At 39.6% G+C, this 15,805-nt stretch overlaps 1 protein-coding gene across 4 annotated transcripts; it reads right to left on the reverse strand.

The window, feature by feature from the left end:
- Window positions 1-1,567: 1,567 nt before the first annotated feature.
- On the reverse strand, window positions 1,568-9,502 carry LOC117547983. 4 transcript variants are annotated; one of them, XM_034218898.1, is made up of 9 exons: window positions 9,457-9,502; window positions 8,483-8,527; window positions 8,336-8,383; window positions 7,359-7,430; window positions 5,335-5,577; window positions 4,503-4,581; window positions 4,212-4,367; window positions 3,874-3,966; window positions 1,568-2,567 (listed from the first exon to the last, which is right to left on the reverse strand). In XM_034218898.1, exons 7-9 carry the CDS (start codon window positions 4,314-4,316, stop codon window positions 2,259-2,261), a joined length of 507 nt encoding a protein of 168 aa, XP_034074789.1. In that variant the 5' UTR covers window positions 4,317-4,367; window positions 4,503-4,581; window positions 5,335-5,577; window positions 7,359-7,430; window positions 8,336-8,383; window positions 8,483-8,527; window positions 9,457-9,502; the 3' UTR covers window positions 1,568-2,258. The 4 variants fall into 4 exon arrangements, 3 of the variants coding, with proteins under 3 accessions (XP_034074789.1, XP_034074790.1, XP_034074788.1); XR_004569276.1 differs by lacking the exons at window positions 7,359-7,430; window positions 8,336-8,383; window positions 8,483-8,527; window positions 9,457-9,502 and adding an exon at window positions 5,708-6,788; XM_034218899.1 differs by lacking the exons at window positions 4,503-4,581; window positions 5,335-5,577; window positions 7,359-7,430 and having other exon boundaries at window positions 9,457-9,485.
- Between the last annotated feature and the right edge of the window lie 6,303 nt (window positions 9,503-15,805).

The following is a 15,805-nucleotide window of genomic DNA, read 5'->3' on the forward strand; positions in this document are numbered from 1 at the left end:
GGGGATGTTAGAAGCTATACATCAGGAGTGGTTCACAAGGGGGTTCACAGTAACAGCTCAAAAGCATGAAGCATGCCTAATTTGCATTATGAAAATTCTGGTAGACCAGTAAAGGTTACAGGACCCGGAGCACATCCACCTCCCACCAGGCCATTTGAGCACCTAATGCTGGACTTCATTGAGGGTAAGAAGCACTGTCTGGTGGTGGTTGACATGTGGTCCAAATGGGTTGAAGCTTTCCCAGTAAAAGCACAGACAGCAAATGCTGTGGCAAAGGCACTACTGAGGGAAATCATTACTAGATGGGGACTACCAGACAAAATTTCTAGCGACAACGGTTCACATTTTGCTAATGAGACCATTACGCAGATAGGAGAATATATGGGCATAGACATCACAAAGCATTGTGCTTATCATCCACAGAGTGGGGGTGGGGTGGAAAGAGAGAACGGCACAATCAAAAACAAACTAGCAAAATGCTGTGCAGACACAGGTCTGTCATGGACACAAGCTCTGTCCATTGTGCTGATGTACATGTGGATGTGGGAACGAACACGGAGCCAACTCAGCCATTTGAAATCCTTTTTGGGGCTCCTCCACAGATTGGACTCAAGGCTCCAGGATGTCCTCTTCCCTCCACAACTTTGTGTGAGGATGCTATGTTGCTATGTTGTATGTTAACCTGTCATCCAATTTAGCGACTGCCACTGGTCCACTTAACCATCTCCAACCCGGCGACTTCGTACGATTGGAAATCCAATCGTTGGCCCCTACCTGCTTCTGGTCAACCAGACAGCGGTCAAGGTCGCCGAGAGAGAGCTACGTGGGTCCACGCCAGCCACTGCAAGGTCGTAGTCACAGGAAAGGAGAAACGGTAGAAGCAGAAGACAACAAGTGACGTGTCCTAGTCACCAACGGAAGACGACAACAAATTACGTGTCCTAGTCACCAACGGAAGACGACAACAAGTGACGTGTCCTAGTCACCAACGGAAGACGACAACAAGTGATGGGTCCTAGTCACCAACAGAAGACGACAACAAGTGATGTGTCCTAGTCACCAACGGAAGACGACAACAAGTGACGTGTCCTAGTCACCAACGGAAGACGACAACAAGTGATGTGTCCTAGTCACCAACAGAAGAAGAAGACGACAACAAGTGACGTGTCCTAGTCACCACCAGCACCACACTTGCACTACATACACCAAAACACACTACACACAAGGTGTCACGAGCGAGTGCCAGCTGAGCGGTTCCATATGCCTCTGGTTCCTCGTTTGTGTTACCGGTGTGCGGAGTCTGACTGTCCGTGTCACAAAATCGACCGAAGGAATACACACACACACCCCATGGGGCATTCCCACCTCGTGACGACGGCTCGCCTGGGAAAACGACGACGCAACCGTGAGCAATGTGGATACGACTGGAGAGCCTGGACAATCATAGAATGGTTCCTCTGCATACTTGCCATGATAGTTGTGTTAGGACTAGTCCTATAGTTTATGTATCCATGGTCAGCACACAGCATGTCAGCCAAAATCGAGGTATCTAAGAGGTACACTCAAAGAAATAACTCATTGGATTAACTCAATTTTATTGTTGGCAGGTTTTCCATCCAATAAATATATGTGGCACAAACTCAAACTAATGGCATCCATGCAGTATAATGTAAATGAGTTAGTCCAACTCAAATTTTTCAAATAGAGTTTAAGTAAAATGATAACATTACCTTTATGAATTTAAATAATGCTAGTCCACCTAAATCCTATTTAATTAATTGAAAATGAAATAATGAGGTTAAATATAATTTAATAAAAATGTGTTACACATGATAGAAAACATGGTTTAGTTTTTTTTATTTTTAAATTCACATTATTCAAAACAATCCTCCATTCAATACAGTCTTTTTAAAATGAATGAATTCACACTGAAAGATGAAAAACATTTCTGAAAGATAATACCATTTTTAAAATGGCAGAGAAATGGAACTCCTATAATTAACTTACAAATCTCCCTTTGCCAAATACAATGAATACAATATAACAGGGGTATGCACTGCTCTTCTAACAGGACAATAACACATAACATAAAGAGTGCACTGCAAACACCAACATATGGAAATAGTGTTACAGTGTGTTGAAACAAATACAGAAAAGCACAGAACAAATGATTGATATAACGGCTCAATCTGCTCTGACTAGGAAACTCGTGAATAAAATGACAACAATGAACTCATGAGTCACTTCTTTTTCACATTTCAATCGAACAACTTGATCTTCAGACTTTCGATTTTACCATTCAGCTTGTGCCCATCCAGATTCATCACTACCTTCTGCATGAACTCGAAGGTGTGTTTGAGGTTGTCCGGAAAGCTCAAATCCAGGGCATAAATAAGTCCCAATAGCATGACAAACCCCACAATCATGCTGCCCAAGTTGTCCATGACTATATTGCCTTCGATGACAATTCCCACGTCCTCTGGCTGCCCATCCACATCTCTTTGAAGTGTGTATATGCCCATGACTGTGTTTGCCATGTCCCTCTTGGCATCTTCAGAGGCAGAGGCCTGAACAAAGACACAAGCATACAACACATGTGTTAACTAAAACCTGAATTACTACATTTTATTGAAGCAGATTTACTTATGTGGCTCTCCTAATTGATCAAAACAGTTTTAGACTAACCCTCTGGTATCACTCAAATGTACTACCCTATTTGGCCACTCAGGATAAAAATGTCCACTTTCAAAAACTTGAATGATAAAATGATATGATACAAATATTATATTTAAATATTTTTCCCCCACACTTTTTGGGAAGTGTGGGAACATTTTTTAAATGGACAATTAGGGTAATTTGTACAGTGTATTCGAGACCGATTAGAAAAATTGAAATTCCAAAAAGTATCTAGAAAAAACACAAAATCATTATAGCCAAATCTGATGTGAAAAATTACCAATTTGGACAAAAATGTCCGAGTGATACCAGAGAAGGTTAGGACCTCCAACACAGAACTCAATTAAGCTTGTAAGAAAATGTTTGCATAAATAAGTTATAAAGATATATTCCTGTATGTTCTGTTTGATTATCAACGTTATCTTATTTATTAATTCAGGTATTATTTGTTTACGTCCCTACTTAATAATGTAATTTGTTGTTATTCCTGTAGTTAATTATGCATTTACCTACTTATTTCGATATGTATTTGATTATTTATTCTTTAATAATTTATTTCCTTGTTATGTGATTATGTAATTATTCCTTTAACAATTTAGTAATTGCTGCATTCACATACCTTTTTAAACATGAATCTATTGATTAATATATTTCAGCATTTATTTATTATTTTATTTATGTATTTATTCAATTATTTATAAGTTCTTACATATGTATTCATGTCCATATTTATTTATTCATTTATAGATGTATTTATATATAAATGTAAATATTTATTTCAGCATTCATTTATTATTTGTATTTATTTCCAGATATATTCATGTTTTAATTCACATTTGTATTTATCAATTGTATTCCTATGTTAATTTATAGATGTATTTATATCTGTATAAATGTATTAATTCACTTTTTTCTATATTTATTTTAACACTTGCCCGATGAAATTACTTCTGTATCTATTTATTATTATTTTTTTATTTCTGTATTTATTCATTCTTACATATATTCATTCCTATATTAATGTATAGATTTATTTATTTCTGCATGTATTTATGATATGTGATAAGATATTTAGATGTAAGCAGGGATAGGGTTGTGTGCCATATAATTTTCTTATTATAAATGTAAGTAATGGTGGTTATAATTGTGGGTCACACTGTTAACCAATACATTGAAAACATATTGTGATAAACATACCTGATACTCCTTAAAAAAAGAGTCTGGATCCTCGTTGAGGTAGATCGCGATGCTTCGCAGGATGCACCCCCTCTTGATGTGGATGTTTTCAAACTAAAGCAGGGGCGATAAATCAAAGACAATTAAGCACAATGCATGTGCAACAGAGCAGGTAGTTTACAACGTAGAGGGCTGTATCTGTCGTGTGTGTCCCTAAGCAGGACTCCTTACACCTACATTTCCACAATAAGCTATTGCCTTAAAAACACTATAAAAGCAGACAATTTCTTAAATGTGTTCATATGATCATGGACAAAAACAATACAGTGAAAAACGAGGTTCTCTGCATTTATACTAACCGAATCTGATATTGCAAGGGCTTCCTTGATTTTGTGCCCCTTCACTCCTCCTTTGGTCTTGAAGATCTTCAAGAGCTTGTCTGAGAAGTGGTCCAGCTGCCACATGAACTTTGATTGAAGTGGTGATGTTGTGATCCTCAAAAACTCCGCATTCACCTTAAAAATATTATTAACAAGCACAATACAACCAATTGTTACTTGTTTATTAGAATCACAACCATGCAAGGATGTAGACATGAATCACAAAAGACAATAATAAAAGACTGTCAACAAATACAAATATTTACTTACTTCACTCTGCTGAAACAGAGCAGGCCATCTGCATTTGAAGTCCCCTATCAAAGGCCTTTGCTCCACAATCTCAAGGCGTCTGTGGGAGAAGGTTTTTTTCCATTTTTGCTTTTATCACCACTTCATTGTCACGCTTTTTCAGTTCTGACAATAAGGCAATTCTCTCGTTCTCCAAGCTTTCTGTGGTTTCGCCTTTTGGGTGCAGAGGAATGTAGTTTACTTCAGCTTTTCTTGTTTTTTTTATGTTTGCTGCAGCTTTGCCTTGGCCTGTTTTCTTGTGCTTTAAGGAGTTCACAAGGATTTCAGGATGTCCAAGACGGCCAAGCTTTGTACGATAGTTTTGCATTTTGTACTTAAGAGACTGTTTCCACCCCCCAAATCCTGTCTTGGATCCTAGCTGCCCCAAACAAGGGTGGGCCCTCGTCAACGCTGCAGCTACCTCTTCACACTGATAGTCTTTCGGATATTTTGTGAATTTGATCATTTCTTGGGCTAGGCCATCAAGAATGACTCCTTTCAGCTTTAGGCCAGGCTGGAAGTATGTACCAGTTGTCTCAAACTCTGCATTCTTTAGATGAAGCTCAAATTCAGCCTCGTAGGTGAGCTTAGGAACCACAAAAACTGTGGGCCAGGATAACAATTGTGAGGCCTGAGCTTCAGGGGATGGATGCGGGGTTGACGTATACACCATATCATCACTGCAGCATGAGGCTATTGATGATTCAGGGATTAGAGGCTCTGAGCTTCCAGTAATTGAGGTCTTATCAAATGAGTCAACTGTGTACAAAGTGATGGAGGGCTCAATATTTGACAATATAGGAGAGTAAATTACTTTCAGTGTGCTTTTATCCTGAATTTCAGACACTGATGTAAGATTCATGAACTCGTTAAAGTCAACATCCATGTATTGCAGACGGAAGTCCTCTTTCAATTGAAGAGATGTCTTGACAAATGTGTGCAGTTCTTCAACTGTTGCTGGGATTCCCGAATCCAGGGTCAGTTTTCTAGAGTCAGACTGGTCGGCAAAGATGATGCGCAGAAGCGCCCGACCTGCCATTATGGAACACCTTTTAATCTAGAGCAGAAACAAGGTGAAAGAAACACATTAGGATTATATCAAAGATGAACATAAAAATGGTTTTACAGTTTTTGTCAGAGCCTGCTATCCAGAGCTCAGACTATTTAGGTTTAAAAATTATACTCACCTTTAACAATGATGAATCTTTTCAACATTACCATGCGCAAACTCCCAACCATGTAGTCAACAAGGGGATAGGGGTCTACCAAGTCAGCAAGCTCAATAACGGCAACCTCTGTATTGGGCGAGGCAGACAGCTCAAAAGCACCATAATGCTCTCTGTACCAAGCACATGCGTCTTTTACCAGAAAACACAACTTCTCCTTAACAATGCAAAGTTTAATGATCTCATGGAATTTAGGCAGTCCATCTGCAGATCCGTGTACAATAATCATCCCCTCGCAGTAACGTATACCCAAGCTAGACACATTGTTTGCCATATGAACCTCAGTCACATCTGGGAAACTTTGTTTCAGTGTAGACACGACTCCCTCATTAAGGACATCAACAGGCAGGATTGAGACATGTGTGACCTCCAAGGATGACTTCTTGACACTGGAGGAATGTGTGTGATAGGCAAGCATGAACTGGTGTTTAGTAGCTAGTGAACGAGGTATGTTCTTAAAGCAATTGGTGTGACGAGCAACCTGCTTGAAGAAGCTATGTTTAGCCTCAAATCTCATTGTCCACAGTACAATTAGAGGCCCGAAGCAACGAATCATTTGCGGATAGTGCTCTAAAAAGTGATGTTTTGGTAAGAGCTTTACATGTGGAAAGAGTTCAAGATAGCGCTGCCTATGATCATAGATCTTGGCTTCAAGATAAGCAATGGTCTCATCTGTGTGAACAGGGGCCACAACCAACTCAACTATGTCCTTAAGATCTAGAATTAGCTGCCACGCTGGTTCATCTTCTGGTAAAATGTGCCCAATCACAAAGGGAAGCAGTCTTATTAAGGTCCAGTTTTCATGCGCATTGCCACCTATTGTGTTTCTAGATGTGAAAGAGCGTGGTATGGCATGGGGGCGATTGGTTCTGTCCCCCCATTTGTACGGAAATGTCTGAATCAATGTGTTGAGCCTTTCAAAAGTGAAGTATTTTTTGGAGATCAACAAACTCATACAACGAGCCAGTTCAACTGGTACAACACCTTCAAAAAGGTCGTGCACAATGTCAGGAGGATAACCAGTAGTTACATGAAAATGGGAAAGGTGCTCTGTTAAAACACTGCTTTTTTACACCACAGCAAATAGTTGCATTCTCCTGAGCAGACTGGACATGAACATCATGGATGTCTCTTGTTCTCAGTTGGAAAGCACCTGACTGGACATCCTTAGTCTGAAAATCTGATTTGACTCCAATACAAAACCTGCATACTGACCCAGCTGAAAAACTCTCAACAAATCCCCCGAGCCCATGGGCTCCAAGATTGTCAGCTATAACACACTGGACAGAACCTTTAACAAACTGACCAAGCTGAGATATAAATACACCGTGCTGTTCTAATATGCTTAAGTCTTGCAAGAGAGGCTCCAACACTTTTCCATAGCCATAGGTCTTAACATCATCAGATTTGCATAGAACAGCTAAATAGATTGAGTTTAGTGTTGAATGGGAACCTGGTGGCAAATTACCCAAAACCCAATATACACCACAAAGTTTGTGTGTCTTTCGAGATGTCCCAAGAGGGTTACAAATCTCAAAATCATCAACATAAAGATTTACAGAGATTCTCAAACCTTCATCAGAAAAAAACGAATTCTGTTTATAGTACTCACCGTCTCTTACAGTTCTGTACTCTTGGGGAACAGCCAATAGCCGCTGTTGCGTTTCAATATGTTCAAGGACACCTTTATGAGAGAGCAAATGTTGCAAAGACTTTAACAGAGGGATATATTGAAATGTCCTATTCCTCTGGGCATCTAGTATGTACTCAACCGGCTCTAAAACACCAAAATGAGATGTATAGTACTGTGTACGTTTATATGCTGTAGCAAGAGGGCCATCCTTTGCAATAGCTGTGGCCAATGGACTAGAATTGCATAGAGCAGTGGAAAGCTCACCAACTACTGAATCTTCAACCTGTAGTTTATGGCTCTGTAATACATCAGAAACAATAGCTCTAGTGACAGGCAAAGATGATGTACTTAATATGTAGTGAAGTTCAGAAAGGACTTCATCAATAACTGTCTTTGGAATGTGAACAATATTTTCCAACTTCAATAAAATGCATGCAATTTTTTCTTCGATTAAATTTGGAAGGTGTATTTCTGAAGCATCACCACAACTTAGTGTTTCATATTCCTGGTCTATATCGACAGACTCCGTTGGACCAACTGCAGAACTGTGTGACTGATCCAACTCACCACTTGTACTGACAACATTGGCTATAAAGTCTTTAAGTGAATGTTGTCTGTGTTTCCTATTTTTGTGTGTGTTGAATGTACTGTAAATGTTAGTTTTAAATGTGCATCCTAGAAACATACATGGTACAGTTTCATTATGCCTGAGATGTCCATTAATATGTTGGAAGAAATATTTTTCTGTTAAGTCTCTACGTGAGCACACATGACACTTAAATGTAGGTAATTCTACTGGCTTTGGTGTTAGCTGTTTAGCATGAGTTTTGTATGTGTGATTTAAAAGTTTACTCCATGTGTCAAACGAACATGGGCAATCAGTATATGGACATGGATAGCGACAACTGCCCCTTAAATGTGCATGTGTCTGCCGGAAATGTTTTAACAACAAATACCTGCTAGCTAGTTCCAAACTGCAGTGTTTGCACTGCCACATGCATAACCTGAAAAAGAGAAAAAAGAGAATTAGCAATTGACACTGAACAACTGACAATGTCACAGATCAGCTTATGCAAGTAATGTGAAAGTAGCCGTGTACTTACCATAAATAAGAGGTTGCCCCAAGATGCTTGTTAATGCTGATCAAACTGCAAAAGACAACATAAATATATTAGAGGTGTGATTAAAATGCTTATATATTTGAATTTTCACAGACAACACATAATTGCCTAAGATTGCACAACCCAAAAAAAAAATGATAACAGATCACACTTTAAAATTAAGAGTCTAGTAGACATGTTTTATAAAGAAGGCCTACGTTTCTGCACAACTCTGGGTGCCTGCTTGTGAGTGAGGTAACCCATACAAGATTCACATATATATATTATCTCATTATTTATATTAAATATTTGGCAGTAAAAAACTAAACTCAACTGAACTCCTACAGAAACGAGTGGCTCCGCCTGTCCTCCTCTGCCTGCCTGCACTAAGGCCAGGAGAGAGATGGACAGACCTGCTGAGCTTTATGATAGAAAATGGCGGCGCTTACTGGGCTGCATGCAGGCTCTGCCTCCTATACTGTTACCTCATTCACTTGAATTACTCTTTGCATTTTTTGGTTGAATTTAAACTGAATTTCGGTGTACTGTGTTCAATGACAATAACGTTAAATCGAATGTAATATAATCTAATGATCTCCATTATCCAGTATTCAATGCTAACCGTATCTAGCAAGCTAGCTAACAAACCAGTTATCCAGCTAGCTAGCTTGCCGCTTTACCTCGTGCACTTTAATTACTCTTTGCATTTTTTGGTTGAATTTAAACTGAATTTCGGTGTACTGTGTTCAATGACAATAACGTGACATCTAATTTAATATAATCTAATGATCTCTACTATCCAGTATTCAATGCTAACCATATCTAGCAAGCTAGCTAGCTTGCTGTTTAGACCCAACTAAAAACGGAGCAAAATATAACACGGTGGTTTCAAATATTCTTGTCGATATAATGAAAAGGCATTAGGCCTACTTGGAAACAGGGAACATTCTAAACTACTAGAAAAAACAAATACTTACCAAATAATAGACTTTCCACCGTCAGTTTCCCCAGTCAATTTCCACAGTCAGTTTCCACAGTCAGTGTTAGACAAAAGGCGGCAAATGACAGAACGGATTTTGTGCATGCGCAAAGGTGATGTGCAAAGGGGCGGTCCCAAATGAAAACAATTCATTTTGAGTTGCTCTGTCTTAAATACATTTAATAAGTGAATTGATTAATGTAATTTGTGTTACACTAATGAACTATACTTAGGTTTATTTCTTAAATAAAAATATTTAAGTAAAGTGAAACAATTATTAATGTGTCAAGTCTAAAAAGGGCTTGAATCGTTTTTTTGAGTGTACATGGGGAGAGCAGGGCGAACCACATGGGCAGAGGGGCTGGTCAAGACAGGGATTGGTAACATTACTCTAAGGGATGGGGAAGATAGCACAGTGCAGTTACGGTGTTTACAATATCTCGTATTGCATATTCAGTGTCCCTGGAAGAATCCTTTCTAACGTAGCATTCCCTGATGTTAACCATATTTCCCTCCAACTGGCCTGGCCCAGTGATGCTGGGTTTAGCTCGCCACAAGATTACGTTTGGTTGTGCGGCGACAAGCTCTATCAAATGCTGGCTCCCCTCTGGATAGGTACATGCACTCTAGTGGATTTGAATCCAGTAGTCACTGTCCTCACGTCCTTAATGCACACGACACATCATTACCCAGTTCCAACACCACGACCACCACAAGGTAAAAAGAGATCTGACGTCCGCTGGAGCTAAATTCTTTGGCGGCCTGTTCCCATGGTGGGGTACAGTAAACAATGCCCATAACATAGATACCTTACATGTTCGACTAGAGAACCTCACTTACGAGACGACGCAAGGCTTCCAGGCATTGCCCCCATTCATAATAGCCTCTAGGAATATGCTCATGCAGCACCAATTTGTTCTTGACCTTTTGTTCGCCTCAAAGGGTGGCCTGTGTCATGTGATCGGTGACTCCTGTTGCACTTACATTCCCGATGCCACCAAGAACATCACTGACACCGTGCTGCATCTTAACAACTTGTTAGCCGACATGAAAGCGGATGACATATCCAACGCAGGCGGCTGGGACTGGTGGTCCTGGCTTACATCGGGGGGTGGCAAGGATGGCTGGCTAGGATAGTTACAACCCTGGCGATCATTTTCGACCTATTAATCAGTTGTACCTGTTTGATTATCCCAATACTGAAGAAGTGCGTTTCCAGCATGGTATCCTCAGCGTTCGTTCAGTATGCTGCTATTCCATTACAGGACAATCCTACTTTGCGCCACAGCTACGAGAATCGTATACCTTGTACATTCCACCGTACCCCTGTTTGTGAGCAAGAATCAGAAGAGTCTGATTCCGACACTACAATATAATCAATATAATCATGTGAATCGAGTGTACTCTCCTCTTATGCTTACATTATATTGGAGTCTGTCCTCCACAAAAACAACCAGTTTTCTATGATATATTTGTGATGTGTTTACTTAAACCAGTGATGGAGTGTATTCATTGATGTGTTATATCCAGGGCTGCACATAACTGGTGCGCAGGTGCGCATGCGCACCTCCGCCAAAAAAAGAGCACCGGGTCATTTGACAAAAGGCGCATTTGTGTACCAACATTGAGAGAGGGAGAAGAGAGAGAAGAGAGAAGAGAGAAGAGAAAATATAGAAGAGAGGAGAGAGAGAAAGACATTTGCATATGAACTCAGGGCCGGCCCGTAGCTCTGGCGTTATAGATGTTCGCCTAGGGCGCCAGATCTGTGGAGGCTCTGCGCTGACAGTTCTGGAAGGGAAAAAAACATTTTTGACCGTTGGGGCTCATCCTAATTTTCGGTCTTGATTTAACAACATTCATAATTAAGTAAATGTAACACCCTTTTCACCCCGGTTACACGTTTCATTTGCTCTGTACAATGGGCGCTGTAAGTGATGAAAATGGGGGATGTTGGCTTATCTGGCACCCACAGCTCACAGCCAAAATGCGAGGGAGAGAGGGAAGGTGCACCGGTTCCGGCGCAGTTGTTATTAGAATCTGGTGCTAGCTGCTCTAACGGATATAAGAAGAATATGTTTCTACAATGATGTGGAGGGAGAGTCCTCTCCAGTCAGACTGAGAGGCTGATAACTACAGCTCAGTGAGGTAAAGGACTCTGAGTGTTTAGATAGTTCACTTTAGTCTAAGTTATCTCAGTGGGTCTCAAACGTTTTGATCACAATTGATGTAAACACATATTTCCAAGGCACTCCTTTATAATTATTGGGATAAACAGGTTTGAAATCATTCCAATGTATACTATAGGACAGTAACCAAAAATATCCTTTAAAACTGGAGAGATACAAAAAAATGCATAAATAAATAAATGTTAAGGTAAAATAAGATATGAACAACAAAAATAAAATAAGTTACATTCATTTGTTATTGGCTATGGTAGGTTATTGGTTATGTTCACATACTTATTTGATTACATCCACTTGTCTAAGATGACAACAGAGACTTTCGACCCAAAACCAGCTGTTGACTTGTGGATGCAAGCAGCTAATCGCAGACTCAACCAGAGAGAAAGTAGTAGGCCTACATCATCAGCTACCATGTCTGACAGAGAGGAAGACAGTGAGGAGAACAGTCAGGAGGGTATGACAGCTTGTAGGATTACTGGTCGTGCTAATGTTGTCTTGTGTTCACCTCTGCATGTGTGTTCTGTGTTCACCTCTGCATGTGTGTTCAGCGCGTGTGTCTGGCAAATAAAGACCCCCTCAAAAGTTACGGTTTATTTCATTTTAAGGATGAGCACCAAGCAACATCTCAAGGTGCTCCTTTGAGAACCAGGGCAAAAGAGTTATGTGCACCCCTGGTTATATCAGTCTATCCTGTCATTTGTTTTTTTTTATTGATCAAGTATGATCAAAAGGGGAGAATGTAGTGGAAATATTTACTATATCCTTATATGTTCAAAGTAACAAAATGCTTCTCATTTGGTTAGATGTGCTGTTTGCCTCTATCTACTCTACTTCAAGGCCACAGCTGCTATTATGAATGGACTCACACATAGTCACACGAGAACTTGCCTTTCCTGAGATCTACAGCTCAAGGACATGTGTCTAATAACAATGTGACCATGTGAAGACATATTTCTTACCTTCCCACCATTTCTTGTATATAAGCCTTGCTACCATATTGAACTGCGCACACTCGCGCAGACTATTTTATACTCTGTGAGACCTGTGTCTATATTTGATTGTATCTAATGTTTGTTTGAAGCTTCAAATAAACATCACCAGAAAGACAACTCTGTCTGATTCACCATTTATTTGTTTTGATCACTCTGACTTGTACTCTACAGTATTGGGGTTTTTAGATTTCCATAACAAAATGCAGTTAATTTACCATTTACCATCATCTGACCTTTTGCCAGATTGAAAAAATGTTTGATGATTTGATTAAATCAATTTGGCCACCCACAGCCATAAGAATGGGGAATAAGGAAGTAAACTCGTACAAACACATTTACATACAAGGATGTAAGCCACACACACAAAATATATATGTATAAGGTATATATTCTAAAATGTTTTATATTTATTATATATATTTATTATATATATATTCTTTCAACCTTTCTATCCCTAGCTACTCATGTTCCTTCTCCCTGATGTTGCCGCTGCTTGGGATGGCTATGTCTTTCACGACGGCCTACTGCTGTTTGTCAACCACAACAATATGTTTATTTTATCTTTGACCGTGTATTGTTGTTGAAAATGTGAAAAATCTGTGAAAATTAGGATTAATATCATTTGACCTCCAAGGAGCGACAGGGCTCCATAGCTGAGATTGGTGCATTGGCATCTTGGCATCATCTTGGCCCCCAACCTCATTTTCCTTGTTCACGTAAACCAGATAATGAAAACGACCTATTTTTAAAGAACATCGCCTGTATCCCTCCTTTTTTTCCTTCACCGGTGCTGGAACTTTGATCCATTCATCCATTAAATTTCAAACTTGATTACTGCAACAGCATTCGTTATGGTTCACCTGCCTACATTCTGATAAAACTTCAACATGCTGAAAACTCTGCTCCACCTCCACTCATCCCTCCAACCACATCACCTTTATCCTTTTGCTAAGCAAAATAATGACCGTTGCCGAGAAGGATCAATCAAGAGAACGAAAGACAGAGCTTTGGACGTCAGATATGTCAACAGAAAAAGACAGACAGGCGGTAAACACTAACATGAACACGGTATGGGTTGTTTAAGGACTTGTTAGTTGAAAACAAACTATAGGTTACTTACGTAACCCCAGTTCTCAGAGTAACATGAAGTGAGATGTCTCACTATGGGATGCGCCTCAACGCGTATGCAAACAGAAGCATCAATCTCATTACGCCAATCATGATTGGCTGGTGATCTTGACGTCTACGTCAGGGAATCCACCCACCCTTTAAGTAGCTTGCGCTACGTCGCAGCGTCATTCAAAATAAGCACCTCTTCTCGCTTCGCCTTAGCAAGAAGGGCCGTCTGGTGAGACATCTCACTTCATGTTACTCTGAGAACAAACCTATAGTTCTCATTCATAACACTCCATTCGATGTCTCACTATGGGATATTGAAACTCCCGTATTGCCAACCCAGTCTCATAAAAAAACGTGTAATAACTACGTTGGTCCACAATGTAGGACGTAGTATTTCTACAAAAACGTCTCTGAAATTGTAGGATCCCTACGTTTTTTTTCACCATTCATTCCAATGGCTGGCGTCTATGTCACGTGATCTTCACAATTCTCCCTGCAGAAAAAAAAAACATGGCCGACATTCGTTTTAATCTCGGTGGAAAATGCCTATTTTAAGGTTAGTTTGGCGATTAAAATGCCTTTTGATGTCATTTGATGCGAGAAATATGAGTTGTTATTTCAGATTATGTGTGCAGTGGATGTACACGATCTTTAGTTTGCTAGTTATTACGAAGATTACTTCAGGAAATTGTGTCTATACAACGTTTTCATTGTTACCAAGGTGGTTGCTAGGGACGCTGCTATCGATATTATGTATGTTATGTTGTGTAAAATGGTGTTATCTTTATTGCTATCCCCTTTCCCGTCAATGTATAGTGTTGGTCCACAGTGCAAACGTATTAGTTTAACAAAATCCGCATCTAAAATTGTGGCATAGTGTGGTGCCGAGAGATGGGAGTCGGAGGCGGGGTATCAAAGGTACAAGCTAGACTTTTATTTAGCATCTAAACAACATGTAAACAGCTTCATGCCCGGGAAGCGAAGGCGGAGACAGGAAGTCCGGCTCACTAAAATGTCCGTGCAGAACAATACCCTAACGCAGGGGTTCCCAAACTTTTTCAGCATGAGACCCAAAACAGAAATGTTGTGGTCCTAAGGGACCCAAGCTCAAAAAATGTCATGATTTTCCATAATATCTACAGTTATAAACAAAGAATGCAACACACCATGAATTTAAAATGAAAATATTTATTTAATTATAAAAGTGCATCGCAGCAATTAGGTTTCTCACCATAACAACCTTCCCTTTGAGCTTGCCCAGAAAAAACAAGGATCAAAGTAGAAAGACGAAACATGGGAAGTGCAGTCAAGTATATACAGTACAAATCAAATTTAAATTATACAATTATCAAAAGTGCAATATTAAGTTTGTCACTAGCTCAAAAACTATGTACACACCATTTTAAACTATTTTAAATGAACAAAGAACAAACATGTTGTAAACAGAAAGGGACAAAACACTAACTATAGGAAGTGCAGTCAAGTGTAGTACATCACAGGTGAAACCACATTTAAATGATCAGAAGTGCAACATTAAGTTTGTTACTAGATCAAAAACTATGTACACACATTTTTTAAACACTTTTAAAGAGCCTGTGACAGCATCCCAACAACTGTTGTGCAATGAAATATTGGGCTACTAGTAATCTCGAACCGTCAGTTTAAAAAAGAAAAAGCGATACCGTTCCGTTAAATATCAATAATTTCGAACATCGCGGGGAAATTCCTTCGACTCATTTTGAAGTTTTGGGGGAAGCCGGAAGTGACGTCAATGCGGGAACGCTTCACTGTGCGGCGAGAGAGCCAAACACGGACAAAGTGTGTTGTCATGCGTAGAAATGGTGAATTACTGAGTTTAGGCACGTTAATAACGTTTTAATGAAGTTGACTACAGTATATTCATATTTGTCATACATGTCAATTCGCCGAACATAAACATAAATGACCGTGGTGAAGATAATGATTACATTAGGATTAAAAATCGGTAGTGAGAGCTACTGAATTTCCTCCCGTCGGATGTGATATAAAAACAAATCGATTATTTTTGTAGTTG

The sequence above is a fragment of the Gymnodraco acuticeps genome, unplaced genomic scaffold, assembly GCF_902827175.1.
Source record: "Gymnodraco acuticeps unplaced genomic scaffold, fGymAcu1.1, whole genome shotgun sequence".
Lineage (NCBI taxonomy): Eukaryota > Metazoa > Chordata > Actinopteri > Perciformes > Bathydraconidae > Gymnodraco > Gymnodraco acuticeps.

Excerpts from the sequence above, each read along its gene's own strand:
- LOC117547983 (XM_034218897.1), bottom strand. The coding sequence starts at position 6,701 with ATGAGTTTGTTGATCTCCAAAAAATACTTCACTTTTGAAAGGCTCAAC.